We start from the raw sequence: 17,008 nt of genomic DNA, 5'->3' as shown, positions 1-17,008 counted from the left end.
TTTTGATTAGAATAAGACTCTTCTAGTAGCTTAAAAGCTTGAACCTGCCAAATATAAAAAGTAATGTTTTACAAGTAAAAAAAATAGTTATCATAGATTAGTGTATACATACTTTGTTGTAGTTATCATTCAGTGAAAAATCTGAGTAATCAGGAAATATGTATCTTAAATTTGCAGAAAGAAACAGTGTTGTGTTACTATACTGTGTAGTCTAGAAATAAATACATTGAATCAGTTATAAGCTAAGAGTTCCCAAAAAAACAAAATAGCATTACACACAAACACAAAAACTAAGCTAAATTACAATTCAAACAATAATAAACATACACAGAATAGAAAAGAGAAATCAAAAGAAATGTTAAACATTCAAAATAAGTGGCGGTTTCCAAGTTTTCTGTATTTATACTTTCAGTATTGATCAGCTGGAGGCATTCTGACCATAGCTGCTTACAGTCCCAAATTTACTGGAATAACATTGGCAACCTAAACTTATATACTGCTGTTTTATTGTAGATTATATGCCAAGGCAGAGCCACCAGCAGCCGTATCACTGCATAGCGCCTTTTTATGCATCCTGTGGAGGCTTTGTTGGCTTGACACGGCCCTTTCTAGAGTAATAGGGCCAGACATCTTCCTTGTAACTGGCCCATTCAGCAGCAGTAGAGTGATAAATGAGAACACCCAAAAGCACAATCTACTTCTCGTTTTGCATCCTAAACCCGAATATATTTCTGCAGATATTCGTTTCACTGGACTGACAGCGTCTTAGTATGCATAGTACCAACACTGAAAACTATGCATGCCAATTGGGCATATCTATGAACTATGGAGATTTTAGCGGAAGGATCTGAAATTCTAATAAAAGAAAATATCATGCCTCCAGTTCTGTGTGTTTAATATCTCGATGGAGGAGCGAACATTGGTCCCACAACTTCCTGCATGACTTTGCCTACTGCCCACCCATTTCAAATCTTTTTTGGTGTTGGTCCCACAGCCTTAACTCAGACACATAGAACATTTCTGTTTTCTGTAGTGAAAAGGAGAGGCAGTGAGGGAGGGGGGGCAGTCTTTGAATACTCACAGGAATAGAGATGGGGCATTTGTCAGTAGACCAAATTACAAATCACTAACTAGTCTATCAGCATGGTTACTTTGCGGGCAAATTAGCAGAACCTAATACTTTCTTTTATAAATTACACTACAAAATATTCTTACTTTGTTTTGGTCAAAAGCAAAGAATTCTTATTCATCCAAATGTATAAGATATCCTGCCATAAAAAAAACATTAGGTTGCATTAGATATATATATATATACATTAATTCCAAAGTAAAGTTAGAATCAGCAGGAATTTGCTAACATAATCACTCCGCTTTTTGAAACCATAACTTTCCTTAATACATAACCCCACCACCACCATCATGTGCAGGAATAGATTGTGACAGCGTTATCATATCTATCTATATAGATTAATATACATATAAATATAAAGATGTGCATTTGTTTATAGAGTATGCACATGGTAAACATGCACAAAATGTGTATTTCACAACGGTTTCTTTCTGCAGGGGTGCGTTGAGGTAGGTGCATATGGGTTACCAGTGGCAGGACCAGTTGCGAAGGTCTGAGATCTCCCCCTCTAGTGCGCAGCCACCAGGAGAGTCTTTTCTATAATGAAAAGTAAGACTATTGGAGTGGATCAGAAGTCTTTTGGGGGGAGGGCAGAAATTTCAGCTGCCAAAATGACGCAGGGGTCAGTGATGTTAGCCCCTGATATTCCCATGCAAATGCCTATGGTCTAAAAGCACAGCTTTGATTTAAAAAAATGCATGAAAATCAATTTATTCATCTCTAGGCAACCTGTAGAAACAAACCCTTTTCCCCAAACTGTCTGTCGTTGCATATAAAATATAAACTTTCTAAGACTTGTGCATGTATGCTGATTATACCTATGATCTGCAACACTTCTTTTCACCAATAACAAAATATTACATAGAAATTAATACTTTCAAAGCCAAATTTCACGTAAACCATAGAATAAAAATAGAATTGAATGCCTCGTTAAAAAATGTACTTACCATAGGTGTTTCAGTACAAATAGTACAGGAAATTCAAAGCCACCTAATTCATACAAAGGTCTGAACAATTGAACGGATCAGATAGGGCATGAGTTTCTGTTCAGTACACATTGGTTGCTAAGTCATTCTCCTTCAACACAGGGAGCAGCGTGAAGTCCTAAGGAGTGGCTTGATTGTCTTATGTCTCACATTTGTTACTACAACATTCCACAATCACATGTAACCCAACACAGAGACTCATTTGTAGCTTGACAGCCCAGGGCTGAGTTAAAGGAACAATCATGTAAATTGTTTACCTATCTATCTCTTTAACAGACATATATCAAGTGCCCCGAGCCTCTGTTTTCTGCAGTGATTCTGTGAACACTGGTCCCTTTCAGGTTTATAGCCCACTAGCCTGTTTGCCTCACGCATGTTGGACAAAATGGCGCCACTTCCCTTTAAGAGACCTGTAGGGACACGTATATGTAACTTTTGACTTTATACGGGGACGTCTTCTTGCCTATCAAGATGCATTTTTTATTATTATTATTATGTTTTATTTAGGAGTTTGCTGATTTATGTTGTAGAATCTAAATTATGTCACACAATTATAACGGTCTGGGGTATTTATTTGCGACAAAGCCTTTCACTTCCCAAACTGGAATGGTATTTGCTGGGTATGAGCTGAAATCTTTCTCTGTTTTGTGTACTTATTGGTTATTATTATTCTAGCAGCAACCCGGGAATCTGAATGTGTATGCCTTTAAAGCTTTTTAGGCTATGCGCTCCCCTTTCTGTATATTTTTGTTCTGTGGATACTTCCAGGTTCTGACCAAACCTTAGGGTTGAGCAGCCCCTTCTGCCACACAGGTGCCGCATTAATGGTGTCCTGAGAAGGCTTTAAATTGCTTGAGAGTCTCGTGGGTTAAAATCCAATGCAGACCCACTGATTCTGCTCCATGGTGAGCCATATAGCCATAGATAGGACTTGTGAAGCTTGGGGTATTTGACGTAGTGGTGGGCTCAGCAATATATGGCCATATAGTGTGATGGAATCCCCAATATTTATGCCACAGATAGGTGTTTTCTTTGGGTATGCGCTGAATTCTTGTTTTATTTTGAATAATCATAATAATAAGTCAGCTGTTCTCCATCAGAATCAATCTTAACAAATGATCCTATAGAGGATGTAATCCATCCAGATTTTTCAGCACCCTTTTTCTGCTGTTGCATAGTTTTGTTCTCTAGATAACTCTTTATTTTATTATCTTATTTATTATTATTATTATTATTATTATTAATTGTTATCTGATTCAGCTATGCATTTGCATAGCTATCTGCTGATTATTGATATTTGCTGCAGGTTTACAAAATATATATATTTATTTGTGGACTACTGCAGTTTCAAGAACCCTCCATAGACTTTCCTTTATTGATAAATAACCAGCTATTCCCAAAAAACTGGCCGGTTTTCAATTGCCTCCACTTTGGTGACTTTGAGTTTCACCAGTCCCCCCTCCCCAGTATAACCCTGATATTAAGCTTCCATTGTACTAAGAGATCACTTGGCAGGGTTGGCGGTAAGACTGGTTTTTCTTAAATCTATCTATCTTCTCCAAATGGGGCTCCCGGTCTTGGCTATAGATGACTAAAAGTATACAGTAACATATTTTAAGTGAGGCCTTGTGAAGTTCATCAACCTCTGAAAAGTTGCAGGGACTCCATGAAGCTCAAAAGCCAAGATCCTTTACTGGTATAGGCCCTCGGTGGTAAGAAATGCTTATTTTGTCAATGTGCTCTGCCAATAACCCTTTATAAGTCTAGCATGCTTCTGAATATTGCTTGTGCCTGTTTTTCTATGAGTTTATCAAATGTATTGACCCATTGGGATTAGGGACAAAGACTACTACATTTTTGCTTCTTCTGCTTGGATAGTTCCCTGGTTGCCTCACTGAGTCTTATAAGACTTTACCTTTATTGTTATACTTACATATTTTACTGGTACTGCCCAGTATACTGGAGAAGTTATCTTTATTTCTTGTTACCATCTCTTTAGTTTGCCTCTGCTGTTCAGGGGTAAGATCCGCAGATATATTTTCCTCTTGGGTTCAGCCCATCAGTTTCAGGGTGGTACACAGAAGTCCCTAATGATTTTAACTGTAACAACCGTACAAACACAGTACTCTGGTCAGTTAAAATTTCCCTTGGTAAAACAATTAGAGAAAACACATGGAGCTTCTGTGGCATAATCTAGTATAACCAGAGTATATTGATTACCTTTAGCTGATTTTTCCAAAGGTCATACCAAATCTAAAGCGATTTGCCTTAAAAAATGTCCCAATAATGGTTGGAGAGATTTGAAATGCCTTTAGATGAAGTTTGGGGCTGCCAGTTGGCAGTCTGGTGCATGAGGCCCAATACTGCTTTACCTCTTCATATACCCCTGGTCAGATAAATCTCCACAAAAAACAATATACTGTCTGCGCTTCTCACCCTAATAAAGTTGGCAACAAATATATAAACATAATATAAATGAGAGATTTTGGTTATATGAATTGGCCAAAGCATAATTAAGCTCACCCGCCACGTCAAGGCACACTCTCAATAGGGTGAGAACCTACTCTCACCTCCTACATAGTGGGCTCACTATGTAGGAGGTGAGAGTAGGTTCTCACCCTATTGAGAGTGTGCCTTGATGTGGCGGGTGAACTTAATTATGCTTTGGCCAATTAGGGTGAGAAGCGCAGACAGTTTTTGTTTTTTGTATACATTCTACAGCCAACACACTGTATTTGCAGCATGCTCACACTGTTTGGTAGGCCTCATATTATACATTTGTATTATTTGAGCCTGAGACTAGTTTAGCACACCGACATTTTTTCTTTTCTCAAATAAATCTCCCCCAGATTATATCTTGAGTTTTTTCTGCCCCCAAGTATTCTCCAAGTAAGTGAGCATGAGCTAAATTTAACGCTTTCTTTTGTAATAGTGAGGTACCACTCTTGCCACTCTTCTTTGAGCAATCTATAAAAGTAATCAGACTGCTTGAAACTAGATGTAATATCATTTACTCAGTCCACAAGAGCCAAGGTGGCCTTCCCATTTAGCAAAACAGTTCATGGACTGATCATAAAGTGCACTTTTGAACAGTATCTCCAAGAAGAATGTAGAGTCTAATACAAGTAGAGTATCGACTTGGTGCTTTCTACTTCTTTCAATTCCCAGTAATGCATATTGTTTCCCAATCTACAGAACATATACTGTACTCCAAGTAGCTGCAATGCCTGCTCTTATAGCACAAAGATGAGGTGGATACTATGGTTACACTATGGTTTTTAAGGCACATTGGGTACAAGCCTAAAAGTCCCAGTTCTTTAGTGAATAATACAGCTGCCTACAACCACCGGCAGGACCCCAGCAGTAGGTTCACTCTCTATGCACCTTGTGATTGTTTAAGTCTGAATGTAGCATTTGAATGCATTCAGAAACTGATGCCGTTTAGTAAACCTCTCCATACCTCAAATTATCATTCAGTTAAGACGATTTCTGTAATAAAATAATAATTTTATTTTTTCTCTTTTATTCCATGTCTTACATAAATGTCTGATTTAAAAATGTTATACATCTCCCATTCAGAGTAAAAGCCTCTGCATTCAGATCTTCTGAAATAAACATTACTCATACAACAGTTTGTACTGAGGTCCTTATAAACTTCCTATAATAGAGAAGAGGGAAAAACATTTTGTTTTTTATTCCCAAATACTTCACTTAAATTGTCAGATGTTGCCATACATAATATATTATCTTCCGTAACATATACATAAATAGTATTCTACAAAATCTTCACAATAGGAATGTAAACGGAACGAATGGCATTGCAGCAATTTTACATGGCAGTTTTTTTGTAAATTTAATATCTAATGTTCTTTATACCCAGTAACTTATATAAAAGTCTCTTATTTGTTACACTAGAAAAATTCACAGTAATAAAAAAAGATTCTATACAAAAACTAGGCGCTCTGTACATTTACTAAAATAATCATAGTTCATCCCGGGATGATGCATCAAGAGTAGTCTGGGGCGGCAATGCTTCTGTATTCTGGGCATCACTGTGTATCTGTTCTTGCTGCTTTGATTTTCCTGAGTACCTTCTGTCCCAGTCTGTAATTACTGTGTCATTGTCCCATATGGTAGATGTTTCAGTATCACTAATATATCCGGGTTGACCTGTGTAATGTGTAGGGTACACAAGCAATGGCTCAACGGAAAAGGCCTTCAAGTCTCGTGGTTCATAGTATTCTGTATACTTCTCTCTAAAAACAAAGAACAAAAAAAAAATTACAGGCATGCTAATAGATATTTACATTAAACAGGATCAATGCATACATTTGAGCACTATATTTTACTCCCAGAGTGTTGGACAGCTATCCAAATATCCTAACCTCCAAGATTTGGGCAGGAGGGCAGGAGGTAGTAGTATTGAGCTTCAATCAAAGGGATAAAGCGGATTACAAGTTAAAATTCTACCAGTCTTACTGAATGTGTGTACCGGTAGGGAATTTTCAGGTTCTATACCCGTTTTAAATCTGTTTATCGTGGAACCTTGTTTGGGTACATTAATAGATTAAACTATTAAAAATTACAAAAATAGACGGATTAAGATTATACATAATGTTACGGTTTGTCAATGTCTACAACTGATTTCTAGTAGATGTGGTAGAGGCACATATAATAGAAGAATGCTAAAAATCCAAAATGTAAGTTCCAAAAAGTCAATGATTCTTCTATGCCTGTAATATAACCTCACGGCAATACAGTTGACTATGGAATGAATCTGGGCTGATTTCACCAGTGTCATACTATGCTGGCAACCAGCATCCCTTTACAGACAACCTGACAAGGGTACATCTATATTTAACCCCGCAGCCCCTACAGAGATTCATGCATGCTCCTCTGCTTAAATCTTAATGTGCGTGGGACATCAGTTAACAAGATTAACATGATAAGGCAAATTATATTATCATATTTAAATAAAACAATATGAAGCTCGAGTGTACTTACACTGGGTGCTTATTATACATGACAGGGAGGAATTCATCCACTGGTAGCATTTTACTTAAGGGTTCCACTGAGATGAGTTTCTGGGCTCCCTGCCAGGAGATAGCATATCCCAGAGTCCAGTAGGAATAATCAGCCTCTACTAGGTTCATTACATTAGGGACAGCCTTTTCGGGACGTTCCACTTGCATTCTCTTTCGACCAATGTAACTGCAATGAAGAAGATATATACATATTCAGCAAAGCAAATTTACATTCCCCTCCTTACCCACATATTTTTTTTGACTCACTCAGTTATTACCATCACAATGTTTAATCTATTTCATAAATGTTATCATTCAACCATTTCCCCTAAAACAATGCCCGTCCTAATCCCTCATCTTTCACTCACATGATATAATAATCCAGCATAGCAGTGTAATTATGAAATAGGCAAACTCAAACCCTGAGGGTAATCTGCCATAATCTAACAACTACAGATCAAACTATTTTATGATCCACCTCTGCATCTTAATGAAGAAAAGCACATGTGAACCACAAGTATACTCCCCACCATACAGTTTGTTCTGGTCTGGATAGACATTCGGTAGGAGGGCATCTAAAATACTGCAGATCATTGAGTAGAAAGACTCAAACTGCTGTTCTCTATGAAGAGCATGAACATTTGTATATCTGAATTTGACAAAAGCTGGATGATTGTCAAGCGTGCTGGAACAACTTTCAATGAAAAAAGTGGAACTTTTAGGCTAACACGTCTAGCAAAACAAATACTGCATTCTAAATTAAGAATCTTAATGGTCAAGCATTGTGGTGATAGTATCATGGTGTGAGGTTGTGTTGCTGCATTAGGAGCAGAAAAAATTTACCCTCATTAAACAAACCATGAATCCTACAAGAGAATGCAAAGCTTCTGTTCATTAGCTGGGTCATGCAGCTAGACAATGACCCAAAGTACACAAGAAAGACTACATCAGAATGTTTGAAGATAAAACAATAATCTTTTGGGGAAGACATAGTCCAGATCTAAACTCCATTCGAATGTTCTGGCAATGCAATACAGAAAATTAGACAGGGACCTTTTCACACAACTGCATGCATATATTAGTCTTTACATATAGCTATCGCTTCAAAATACTTCACATATGCATACTTTCTCAACACCGGTTCCTGGCAGGTGCCTAAAGTGGCATATTATAGCAGGCAGTGTTAAAAATACAGCCATGCCATCCCAGTCTACCAATGACCCATCAGCAGTTGCCAGTCAGTCAACATCTTAGGCTACACAGGTTTAAATCCATAGAGGTACAGGCAGTTTTACTCCACATAAGGCTGGCACTTTTTGGTCCAAGGGCAAAGGAGGCAACAAGCCCACTGTCTCCTGGCCAAACCCTGCATACGTAAGCATATGTATGGATCCTGAGATATAGTTTAGGTTACAAATATGCTACTGTTCCATGTGTATACACGTTCCCTTCTCTTTTTTTTAAAGTGTATTTATTTGAAGTCAATAACCACTGGTATGTTTTTGCACTAATTTGCATATTTCCCAATTTCTGTTTTTGCAGTCTTAAGTAACGCCTCATTTGCGAAAAAAAGAATACATCCAGTTGTATGCAATTAAATGAGAATGTTCTGTAAAGGACATGTAATTGTCTCCCGTCTGCTTTTATTTTATAGTGTAATGTCTTTGGAATGTGGGAATGTTCATTAAAAAGAAAACTTTTTGCACTTCTCTGGGTTTTTCTTGTGATCAGCAGGGGCGGGCTGGGCCGGGGGGCAGGGGGGCAATTGCCCCCCAGGCCGCCCTAAATCCTGGCCGGCGGGCTGGCCGGGCGGCCGGCAGACGAACATTCATGGCAGCCGCAAAGTTAAAAACTAAGCGGCTGCCACAGGGACTGGCCGCCGTGCCTCCAAAAACGATGCGCGCGGTAACTGTGGCTGTGCGTCGGGACTTGATGTCAAATCCCGGCGCACAACACTGAAGCCACGCCCACCGTCTTGCGCGCTCTCTGCACCGGAAGGACAGGACACAAAGAAAGGAAGAAGAAGAGGAAGAATGAAGAGGAGGAGGAAAAGTGACAGCGTCAGAGGAAAGGTAGGAAAATATTAGTAAGTGTGTGAGAGTGATGGGTGTTATGCTGTAGTTTATGATGAATGTTTGTGAATGTGGGTTTCAGATTGCATGGAAGTGTGGGGGGATAGCATGGCATAGGGAGGCTGTCTAGGCATGATAGGAATGTGATTGCTGTTATCAATTTTTTTTTGTGGTGTGTTAACAACACTTTTATTAAAAGTAAATTACATACCAAAATTGGACAGAAAAATTCAATAACAGTATTAATAGATATATATGATTGCAAACAGCAATCACACGCCTATCATGCTAAGTCAGCCAGTACATGCTAGAACCTGGGCATGATAGGATTGTGATTGCTGTTAATTATATATATATATATATATATATATATATATATTGTTATTGATTTTTTTGTCTAATTTTGGTGTGTTACTTTTAATAAAGTATTGTAAAAGTTTTTTGTTTTTTTCGGTTTTGGCCAAATGACTGCTGGATTTTCAGTTTCGGTGCAGAATTTTCGTTTTGGTGCATCCCTACTATGTACTAAGCCAGTCACTGACATCAATGTTTGGCTTAGTATATAGTGATAGGGGTTGTAGTGCAGTATTGTCAGTGTCTAGCTCAAAGTATAGGCACACATTGACGGTGGTATAGCGTAATCCCTAAGTATATAATGATAACAGTTATGCTGTACCCCTGTCAATGTTTGCCTAACCATAGAAACTATGCAGTTTTAAAGTGTGTGTGTGTGGGTGGGGGTGCCACATACAGGATCTGCCACAGGTGCCAAATACTCTAGGTACGCCCCTTGCGTCGTGCGGCAGTCAGGCCCAATGGCCATTCCTCAGCTCTTCGTCCCACGTCTTAAAAGGGGTGGGATAAAGACCTGAGGCACGGCTATTGGGTGGCGCGGTGCGTGCACGCGGGCCGCTTTAATTTCATTAGGCGCCGGTGGAGTGACTGCCGCACGACGGCCGCTTTCAATGTCGCTTGCAGCCGCTTTGGTGGCGCAATGGGCCACTTGACTAGACTTGCCCCCCAGGCCTTAGGCTGCCAGCCCTCCCCTGGTGATCAGAGTCAAGAAATGTAAGGATCATGTGTTTTAAAAGGAAGGTCTACCCATAAAAACATAATTCACTTGCTCTTAATGATGCATAAACACAGAGGAGATCAAAGTTCAATTAAGCTAATTGCAGCGGATGTTGGAACATAGGTCCTACCACTCAAATATTTATATTGTACATTATGCTTACCTACAATAAAATACAGTGAAAAACATGTCATTCGTAAGATTTCCTGACAATACTATTCAAGGTACACTTTTAATAAATCAATAGAAAGAGGACATCTTGATTCCCAATCAAGTGTTGAAAATCTATTACAGGGTGTAGAAAACAAAATATTATTGACCTTCTGTTATTAATATGTTTTAGCTGATACCCATTAAATGTAAAGAAAATGCTGGTGGTACTAAATTATTTAAAAAAAGATATGCTTACACATGCTTGGTATTAACACCTTTTGTAGGGAAGTTTGGAGAAGTTAATAGTGAATAGTTAATAGTTGAATAGTTCACATATGTTCACATATGTTTGTGATCTACCGCAGACTCGATTTCCTCTATGCACTTTGAGAAAAAGTTATCAGCCCTATTAGTCCACCTTGGACTATAATAATTAATCCTGTAACTCAATAAAACTATTAATTAATGTATAAGATAGCTTAATCGTATCAGGCAACGTATGGCTAATGTTTTAAATTGTGGCCTAAATTTAAATGAAATCTAAACAGTGTTTCAAGGAGAATCACATCATATACACATACCTTGAGCTATCTGTCTATTTCTATAATTCTGCAGCACAAGACCTTTGCTTGTGTTGCCAGCACAGTAGTGGCATATTCTACACCAAGGGAGGCAGATCCAGGGAACAATAGCCCTCTGTCACATAACCAGGGTAAGATTGTGCTATTGATTGACCAGGCTGCCTGTAAGCATAGCTTTCTATATTGGCCCCTAGGTACATCAGAAAACTCCTTTCTATGTGGTCCAACTATATCGTGGAGGTTCATCTAGCACAGCCTTCATAACCAGGGCCGGCCGAAGACTTAACGCCGCCTGGGGCGAAGTTTAAAACGCCGCCCCCCCCCCCGCCGACGCCGGGGGGGGGGGGGGGGGGGTTAGCGGCATTTTAAACTTCGCCGACGGCATAATCTACGACCCCCCCCCGGTACTTACCTTTAAACAGTCCTGCGGCGAGTCTCCCTGCTCTGCCACGGTGCCGGCTTGTAATGCTGAGCGCCGGAAATTGACGTCACTTCCGGCGCTCTGCATTACAAGCCGGCACCGGGACCGAACAGGGAGACTCGCCGCAGAGGAGAGAGAGAGAGGGGCGCCGAGCGGGTAAGCTAAAACCACTCGGTGCCCCTCTCTCTCTCCTCCGCTTCAAAAAAAAAAAAGCGCTTGGGGCGGCAAAGTGCCGCCCCTTCTAAAGTGCCGCCTGGGGCAATTGCCCCAGTCTGCCCCATTATAGGGCCGGCCCTGTTCATAACATCTTTTATCCATTACAATCACATAAGATGGGGGTTTTTAATCAAACAAAAACAGACTTTCCTTCTCTGTTTGCATATATTTGTTCACGGCTGCATAACCTATTGACACTAGCATTGACAATAGTGATAATTTTTAACAATCTTCATAGAAACATAGAATTTGATGGCAAATAACTATTTAATCTGACCATTTTAACTGATGTAGAGACTCAGACCTTAATCAATCCTTGGTATTGCCTTAGATTTAGCATCGCCTTATACCTGCCCCATGCATGTTTAAATTCCCTCACTGTATTAGCATCTACTACTTCTGAAAGGAGGATGTCCCATCATGTCTGTTTTTATCCAAAGCCCTTCCTTCCATCTTCCTCTAGCTTACCTTTCCTAGTGCCTCTCCTGCCCTTGGAAAATACTCCCTCTAGATTGTAAGCTTGTTGGGCAGGGTCCTCCTTACCTCTTGTTTCCATAAATCAAAATGTTATATTAAATACATACCTGGGAACTCTCCTGGTTTCTTCCGAAGAATCGGGGTTGCAGGAGCAGAGTCGCGACGTGCCCCACTCCCCACCCATTTCTACTTTAAATGGTGGCATTTCCCAAGATGTCAGCAGGAACGCCTACTGATGTCTGCAGGAATGCCTACTGATGTCAGTGGGATCGCCCACCGACACCTGGCTACGTCCTGCAAGGCTAGGCTCAGGGTTAGGTTAGCTGGAGCCCACAAGTTCCCGGGTTTTGGTATGTCCTGTTTACCCATTGTACCCAATCTCCATTCTTTTATATCAGCGCTAGGTATTCGGAAGCTCACCTTTTGTAGTGTGTAAAAATATATTTTTTTTTTATGCTAACCATACTCCCCATATCCCAATTCAACAAAAATAGAGAGCAGCTTTATAATATGGCAAAACTCAGTGTTTTATGAAATATACTTACATTAAGTCCCATTCTACTCCAGCTTCTTCAATGTCATTCATTACCTTCATTAATCTATTTTTAAATTGCAACTCAAAACGAACATCATCTTCAATAACAAGCGATTTTTCAAGACCTCTCTCTATCACCTGGAACAAAATATACAACATGATAAATCAGTTTGTTTTCCTGGAGAAATAGACAGACTGTGGCAAAAGGGATGGGGGCAGGAAAGAGGAGTTTTGATATAATATAAAAATCCTCTGACATTAATCATTAGCCGACTACATCTAGTAGCAGTCTGACAGCTCCATTACTAAAGATGAGAACTCATACACTGTACAGACACAGAATAATATTATCAGAGGACAACAGACAGTTGTGGAGTTTTGTGGAGACAGTCTGGAGTTTAATGTATGCCCTCTAGTGCAAAATTACATAGAGCCAGGAACGCAGAACACGCTTACACTTCAGCTGAGTAACATGAACAGGAGTTTTAATTTCAGATAAGACTTTAGGATACCATGTCTGATCTATGAATACCGTTGAGTTTCCTGATATGGGTAGGATTTAATTTAATGCTTAAAGTTCTTGTGACAGGCAACTAGTATCTGACCTCTGATTGGTGAGATTAGACGTTCTTAAAGGTGTATCTAATGTTGAGTAAATAGTACATTAAATTATAGCGTGGTGATACATGGGGTATGGTTGGGGCTGCTCATCTGTAGGCTGCAATAATAATGACAGGATAGTCCTCCCCACAATGTGCTCTTTTCACTTAGCAACCATAACCACTATGGAACAAAGGATTTAATTCACTAAAGGAAGAGTAAGGCTGGAGAGTTATTGGTTCCACTCCCTCGCTTTACTATTCAATATGAAAGACCAAACTAGTAAGATTCTTCACCAAGAAAGTCAATGAATGGACCTTCATAACACATAATAAAGTGAAGTGCCTGAAACGCAACTACAAATTCTCCTGACAACAGTGTCTTGTTATGACTTCTGGTTAATTTTGGGCTTGGTAGAGTCCAAGCTGCAGAACAATTCTGAGGTGTCAATTCCCTTACTCAGGACCGCTAGATTTTCACCTGAGAATTATTAACTTGGAACTGAACATGTTTGGGGGGGTGGGTATAGCCAGTACATTTGAGTGTTAATATTTGCCCTTGGACATGGGACACCTACAGAAAAAGAGCAAGCAATTAATTGCCACAGTATATATTTTAATAGCATCCTTGATAAAGGGGAAATCTGATCCCCATCGTGATCATGAAGATTGAGTCCTATAGGAATTCATTTTTTCTTAATCAATAGTTCTTTAGTTTATAGTCTTGCAGACCTAAATATTCTTCATAGTTTCAGGCATTTCAGTGATACAATCTGTTTTTCCTCACGCCTGTACTTTGCACCTCCATTTATTGTAAAAAAAACAAAAACATTCCATATAATTTAGTCAATGGAAAATAAGTTGATCTTGCTCCAGATGTAACACTTGGATTTAAGGTCTTAGATGCAAATGTTTTTCTCTTAGGACCATACCTTTTTCCATCTGTGGCACTCAAGGCATGATTTTAGCAAACCTCATACATGAGTTAGGGTCAATGTCTTTTTAACCTCCACTGTCTCTTTGCCACAGTCAAGGATAAGTACTACCTTTGAACTGACATGTATTTTATACCTGACATAAGTACTTCCACACTATTTATTTTCTTATTTTCTAATTATATGTATATTTTCTTATTATATGTACAGCACGTGTATAGTTAACAGAATTTCATGATCGAGGACAGTGAAATTAAAAAAGGCAGTCAACTAGAAAGAAATGTCAAAATACCAGTATGGCAAAAACATGTTAATTTACCTCTTTCCAGATATAATAATGGCTGAGGAAGCATCCAATTTCACCGCGTGTCAGTGTTCTTCCTGAATACGGGTCATGATATCCTGGCACTACATTTATATTCATAACCTTTAACTGGCTCGCATTCAGAGCTCTAAAATGACATGATATCATATATTTTACAATATATAGATAACAGACCAACACATACATAAAAAAAAAAATCCCATATATTGTTCCGCTAAAAATATACTTCCCACTTAACCAATGTTCATACAACACTACCTGCACCTGGGCTATCCAGCTGCGGATCAGCTATCTGTCTCCGAAAACTCTGTTGGCTCTATATTGTATAATTGTAGCACTAATTTCATACATTTCGGGTTCAACTACGCAGGCCTGCCTTATTAAAAAAATTGGATTGCATTATATGATAGCTTTCTGTGGATAGTGTAACGCATAACTGATAATAGAGAGGCAATTATGCTCTAACTTAGAAGGGTATCTTTATATTCTTGAAATACCAGAAAAAAAGGTAAAAAAAAAAATACACATTATGCACTATTAAAAATATTGTTCTATACATGTGCTTCCAAGCTGCCATATACACTGTATTGAGCTTACGTTGAGGAAATAAAGTTGAGTTGATATTACTTACTTGCCATCAACAGCATCAAAGACCTTCACTTCAATCTCTTGTTCATAGAGACTTCGAAGCATACGAGCGCGACGATCTTGCCGACGTTTAAGATTGATCATAAAAATCTAGGGGAGGAGTACCAGAAATTCGACTTTCATAAATTACAATTAACCACATAATAGTGATAATATTGTATGTGCATTTAGTTATAGTATTTTCTAAATCTTCAGTTGAGAGAGAGAGAGAGAATACGACAAGAAGAACCATCTTAATGTGCAGTACAGGACGTTAATTAAATACGCTAACTGTATAACCTTAGGCCACAGATTTCAGTTTCCCTTAGTTAACCCCTTAAGGACAATGGGCGGTCCCAAAACCCATTGAAAACAATGCATTTTGAGCCCATCCATGTACGGGCTTTGTCATTAAGGGGTTAAAATGGTCTCTTAAATAAATCCTAAACAATTACAATGGGGGAAAAAAACAACAATAATAATCTATATGCAGTTTTCATAATTACACATCCTCATAGTTTTTGAGCCAAAATACAAATGCAAAGATTGATTCTGTTTACCTTATTTGCATGGGCCTACCCAGAATCCCTTGTGGTTGTGAAAGCACCATGAGATTTCTGAGGGAAAAACAAGCCTTCTGGCTTGTCTGGTGTCTGTAGATGAGTGTTTAATAATACTTCTACTACCTTTTTATCTTAAAGAACAGTTTTCCATTTTGAAAAAAAATGATGAAAAAAGTGATATTTACAAATGTGTACATTTTCCAAGAAGTAAAGTGAGGCTGTCATACAATAATTATATTGGTTCCTTCTTTAGAGCGCAAGATATTATATAAGTCACAACACTGACAACTGCTACTTATATAGATATATTTTGCACATAGGGATATACTTTCTCCAATGGATGATGGATCAATTTCATTCCAATTTCATCTAGAAAAATGATATGGTGCTTAGAGAGGCCTGCCATTTTCCAGATAAAATTGATGACTCAACACACAAAAAGACAAAGGTTTTTGCTTTTATTTTTAGAATTAAGAATTCGGTAAGGCTTATTTTGGTATAAAAGGAAAAGAAAATACATTAACCAGCAGATAAATAAGATAACTCTTCCACAAAGTCAAAGTCGAATATTCACAGAATTCAATCTATAGTTTAAAAGGATCCATTACAAGAAACTACATTTTGTAACAAAATAAAATATTACTTTGCCAAAACATACATACTTGTAAACATTAACCGACTGAAATCTAAGAGCCCAGAATATTATTGAAAATATCTAATTTAGTGTTAAACTTCAAAAGCCCTTGTAAATCTGTAGCACTCTTTAAAAACCGACAAACTTGCTTGCTTGCTAATATAATTCACAGGGAAGTTTTTACCCATCACCTCAATATTACACCGACGTCCCATTCCCATTTATATAGTTTCAGCAGCTCCAATGGCAGAAACATAATCCTTCGGCTGAATTACCAGACATTGTTCAAATCTTTTTTTTTCAAAATATGCATAAAACAGATTATTTAAGGTTTTAACAGAATAAGGGTTTCTTGATTGTACATAGCCCATTTATATGGTTTTTGATGACACAGTATTTAAACAAAACTAAAACTCAGAAAGGGTCTCAGGCCTTGAAGACTGATCTGGACAGTAGTGTGGAATCATATGTTTTTGGGAAATTTAAAACGTACTTTCTTCTCCCTAGGAGCACATTAAATTGCGAAGGAATTTCATGTTAAACAGCTCTTGTGTATTCGATAATATGGTCCATTTGTTGTCTCCCACATGTGGTATCCAGAATCGAGGAAAAACAAGCAGATGCTTAAAAATCCACAAGCAAGAACATATGGACAAAAT

At 38.4% G+C, this 17,008-nt stretch overlaps 1 protein-coding gene across 1 annotated transcript in view; it reads right to left on the bottom strand.

Moving 5' to 3' along the window:
- Positions 1 to 6,097: 6,097 nt before the first annotated feature.
- LOC149284437 (procollagen galactosyltransferase 2-like) overlaps positions 6,098 to 17,008 on the bottom strand; it is a 57,484-nt gene continuing 46,573 nt past the window's right edge. The window contains exons 8-12 of the mRNA XM_089496720.1: positions 15,157 to 15,263; positions 14,520 to 14,652; positions 12,677 to 12,804; positions 7,120 to 7,326; positions 6,098 to 6,371 (exon numbers count right to left, since the gene is read on the bottom strand). Of these exons, the coding sequence (XP_089352846.1) occupies positions 6,098 to 6,371; positions 7,120 to 7,326; positions 12,677 to 12,804; positions 14,520 to 14,652; positions 15,157 to 15,263 (849 nt within the window). The remainder of the gene's footprint in view (positions 6,372 to 7,119; positions 7,327 to 12,676; positions 12,805 to 14,519; positions 14,653 to 15,156; positions 15,264 to 17,008) is intronic.

This window comes from Sceloporus occidentalis, unplaced genomic scaffold (assembly GCF_023333645.1).
Source record: "Sceloporus occidentalis isolate IW3139 unplaced genomic scaffold, rSceOcc1.0.p SCAF_93, whole genome shotgun sequence".
Taxonomy (NCBI): domain Eukaryota; kingdom Metazoa; phylum Chordata; class Lepidosauria; order Squamata; family Phrynosomatidae; genus Sceloporus; species Sceloporus occidentalis.
This window is presented reverse-complemented; position numbering and strand designations above follow the sequence as displayed.